We start from the raw sequence: 4,257 nt of genomic DNA on the forward strand, positions 1-4,257 counted from the left end.
TTGACATCGTTTATTTCTATCAAATAAATTATAATTGACAATTATTATTATTATGATACAATAAGGCATAAGCTTACAAGTTAAGCTTAAGGCCCACAAGTTACAAAGTATTATTAGTCATGACATTGCGTGATAATTTTATCTATGGCAGGATTGCGAGGTTTTTTATTTTCCATATTTGAGATTTGTTCAATATTTTCAATCATGAACAAATATATGCTTAATATTGCTATTTCAAGTAGCTGACACACTGCTCTGGTCATTGCAATAGCACCAAAAATGATTACAATCGCTGCAATGCATGTATGTGGCGTTTCACTGATGATTGAAGTATAAATCCATAATACTATTAATGAAAGAAGTGTAACGAATGTAATTACAAAAAATGCAAGCCATCCAATAACCTAAAAAAATGATATAAAAGGCCATGAAATAGATTTTAGTAGAGACAGATTATTTAGACTATTTCGTAGTGAAATTATAAATGAAACTGTCGTTACTTCTATAATCTCAATTTCTTACCGAGTAAACGGTCAGTAATTGCACAGGATTTCGTATGAATATTCTTCCAGTAAGTTTGGCTGATTGTTTGAATGCAGTTCTGTGAAAACTGCAAAATATCAGTCCAGTGCTCGACAAGTTCCAGACTGTTACTAGCCAAGAAATAGATCCTATGAACGGCTTTTGTCTTAAATATTCGTTTGTAGCATTCCAAGCATATTTCCACATCACCGATATTTGCACAATGGGCGCGTATGGTGACGATGCGTAAATTATAGTACCCATATGGTTCCTAACGTTAAATTCGACTGTTTTATTAAAAATTTAACGTTTGATTAAAACTACGTTAGTCAGGTAATGGTACACATCTCACCTTACAGTTGATCTGAATACACCGAGAATAGCACTGATAGAATTACACTTGTCTTCGGGATTTTGGTATAGTCTGGCAAAAGTTCGAGAGAAAAATACGTAACCAAAATTCCAAAATGTATAGTTAAGCCAGATGCAACTAACTATGTTAATCATATGAAACAAATAGATGTAGCTCGGGATCGTAACTATGACGAAATTACAAATATCATGTGAAACTCCATCGGCAGTTTGCACTTCCTTGTACAATGGCTTAAGTGACGTCGACATAAGCTGGCAATATATATAGAATCCAAAAATAACCGAAGACAATGCCAAAGTGTGTATGAAAAACATCACTATGAATCCAAGTGCATAACTTGTAATAGCTCTTAAAATAGAGGTATTTCTCTTTTAATATAATACATGTTAACAGCTTCATAGATTATATCACGTATTTATTAGTTAGATATTACCTGCAGGATTCCCTGAGTAAATTCGATACAAATGCGAAGCCCACTTCCTTCAAGGCCAGTAATTTTGATACCACAATAACGATAAATATTGGGAAAAAGAGATATGGCTTCGAACTCGAATGTCTGTAAACTTGACTTTGCGATGCAAAAATTGTTACGACAAACAAAGCTATCAACAGAACTGCTTCGCCCATTATTCCAGTGCATATAGCAAAACTTGTAGCTTTTCTAATTATAAAAATAGTTGAAATCGACCATAAAACGGCCAAAATAGTAATCGATAGAATCACAAATCTGGAATGCATGGAAAATAATAAGCATATTTGTATATTGCCGACTACAAAAAGGAGGAGGTTCTATATTCGATTCTTTTATATGTCCGCGTATATATCTGGAACGGTTCACCCGATTTTAAGCACAATGGAAGTAAATTCGTTTGAGTGGATACGCTCCCTGGATGATTCTGTTTCATTATTTGCTTAATTCCAACATAACTTCGCGACTAATTGCAAAAAATAAATTTCAAGTCGGTTTCGCAAAAAATTAATATTCTGTATTTCAATGCGTAAAGTATATTCAAAATGATAAAACTAATATTACCTCGTGCGATATAGATCGTCGAATATTTCAATAGCCACCTTTTCAGTTGAATCGACAATCACACCGTCGTCGATCATGTTATGAATATAAGTAAAACTGTTAGCTATGTGGCCATTTTGCACCGCTGTAATTTTAACTGATTAAGTAACTTGAATGACATTGTTATTGACCGTATAGTCACTAATTGCATTTCATTTTACCATATAATGCTACTCCGATGTATAGTATCATGAGTACAATAAAAGCAATTAACGATGAAACGTCTACGATTCTTCTTTTCACACATAGTTCCCCATGTAAATTCTGTTCAACGTACATATCTAAAATTCAACAAAATTTCTGATAATTTCTGATAATTGCAGCAGTTAAAAAGTGTTAGCAATTATTTTTTCAATCTGAAAGGATTGTTCGTGAATGTATGTGTAGTTTGTGAAAGGATATGAAATAATGAATGCGTAGTTTAGGCCAATATGATCGATATATTATAGGCCTAAAAAATTGGGAAAAAACTCCACAAGGTTCGGTTAGGTTTGATCTTGCGTGCAAAGTATGTTTGATTAATAAAATACAAACTAAGATTGCGATAACATGCGATCATGCGATCAATCGTTGTGTAAAGAATTAAAAACGTGCTATGATTTTATTGATTACAATTGATACTTAAAATTATGCATATATATGTTGGATGTAAAAAATTGAAATTAGTTAATTTGTGGCTAACCGACCAAATGATATGTGAAATGAAACGCGTGGTGTTGTGATGTCGATTGACTACTTTGTGACTAGTCGGCCAATATAATGTACGTGATGAATTGATGGTTTTTTAGCCACTGCGGACTTGATTAACTATTTTGTGGCTAGTCAACCAACGATATGCATGAGTGTTTGTGTAAATTGTGTTTGTGTTACCTGAGTTCGAGGAGGGTCTGTCTCGCGGCGATTGCTAGAATTGCGCGACTCAAACAAAGAGAACTGATTGGAAGAGTTTTTTGGAAACTAGAATAAAATACGCGTCTATTAAATACTATTTTAATTGAAATTAATTAAGCTTAACTATACTACGTTGACAAATTAAATAAGTTAATGAAATTCTGTTTAACGAATGTAGAATTCAAAACGTGCACACAGTTCGGACGAATGATTTATACTGCTAGACTTTGACAACTAACTGATAACGCGTCGTAACCCGAAACGCATACTCTCCCTTACTCTCCTTAAGCAGGAGAAGAATGAAAAGTCATATAGTTAGATCGTAGTTAGGCATGCTGAGTAAGTATAAATGAGAAGAGACAAGAGAGAGAAAGAAATAGTACGTGGCCACTAGGAGAGAGGAAAAAGCTCGACTATGCTACAACCTTATACTTCCCCTTTAGCTATATAGGAAATACTTTCGTCTTTCGACGAAACAAAAAGTATACAATACAAATAGAATGAAGATAGCGATCTAGACTTACTTGGTCAATTAGAAGGCAATAATCAAAGCAACGTTTCGCTCTCTTGGATGCTGTGATTGAAAAGTTGCACAACTGACGTACTTTTACTGTAAGAGAAAAGCATATGCTACGGTAGTTATCATTATCTCGAAGTGCATTCCTTTCTCTTATTTATCATGCAGGAGAAAAGAATAATATTACAATGATACATTCTCATAAACGATTACGCAGAAGCCATATAATATTCAGATAACTACTCATCACTGACTTTATTATAAAAGTATTGTAAGGAAATAATCGAGCATAGGAGCATATTATGTTTTATGAATGATCGTAATGAGTTAGCGTACTTTACATTCAAATCCTCTCTTACCTCTCGACAGGCTTCGATTCTTCTCGGTATTTTAGTCATTGCAAAACTTTTCGTGTGCAGTTTTGCCCTTTATCCACATCGTGGATTACAGAGACGATTTTGTTGCTACGGCACCATTAAACTATTACTCTTCTCGTTCCAAAAAATCAAATATAAATAATTCAATCAAAAAACAATCTATTTTTATAAAAACCGAGATACAACGATATATTTACTGCAATAAGTAAATCGAGATAATGCGTCATGAGTAGCTATTATCTCACTGTCGATGCAATAACTGCGAGTCAGTGGCATCATCTCCCGGCGATTCTCTTATCGTTGCAATTATTGAGAGCTAACTGCTGAAAGAATCAATGTCATGTTTTCGTGCTTTGCAATAAGTAATTATAGCTCACATACAAGGAAAGTTCCTATTTTGTTATTGACGTGATACTGTAATATTGAGTAATTTTTTGTACATTATTATATTGTTTTTTTTTCAATATAGAATGTCCATATATTCAAGATATTCAAGATAAATGTA

General features: G+C 33.5%; 1 protein-coding gene across 2 annotated transcripts; it reads right to left on the reverse strand.

Moving 5' to 3' along the window:
- LOC131666740 (uncharacterized) lies at positions 1-3,964 on the reverse strand. 2 transcript variants are annotated; one of them, XM_058939618.1, is made up of 8 exons: positions 3,735-3,964; positions 3,383-3,468; positions 2,129-2,248; positions 1,929-2,052; positions 1,329-1,622; positions 875-1,243; positions 523-793; positions 1-404 (listed from the first exon to the last, which is right to left on the reverse strand). In XM_058939618.1, exons 3-8 carry the CDS (start codon positions 2,244-2,246, stop codon positions 114-116), a joined length of 1,467 nt encoding a protein of 488 aa, XP_058795601.1. In that variant the 5' UTR covers positions 2,247-2,248; positions 3,383-3,468; positions 3,735-3,964; the 3' UTR covers positions 1-113. The 2 variants fall into 2 exon arrangements, with proteins under 2 accessions (XP_058795601.1, XP_058795602.1); XM_058939619.1 differs by lacking the exons at positions 3,383-3,468; positions 3,735-3,964 and adding an exon at positions 2,838-2,997.
- Between the last annotated feature and the right edge of the window lie 293 nt (positions 3,965-4,257).

Source organism: Phymastichus coffea, unplaced genomic scaffold (genome assembly GCF_024137745.1).
Source record: "Phymastichus coffea isolate CEN01 unplaced genomic scaffold, Cenicafe_Pcof_1.1 PCOF00060, whole genome shotgun sequence".
Lineage (NCBI taxonomy): Eukaryota > Metazoa > Arthropoda > Insecta > Hymenoptera > Eulophidae > Phymastichus > Phymastichus coffea.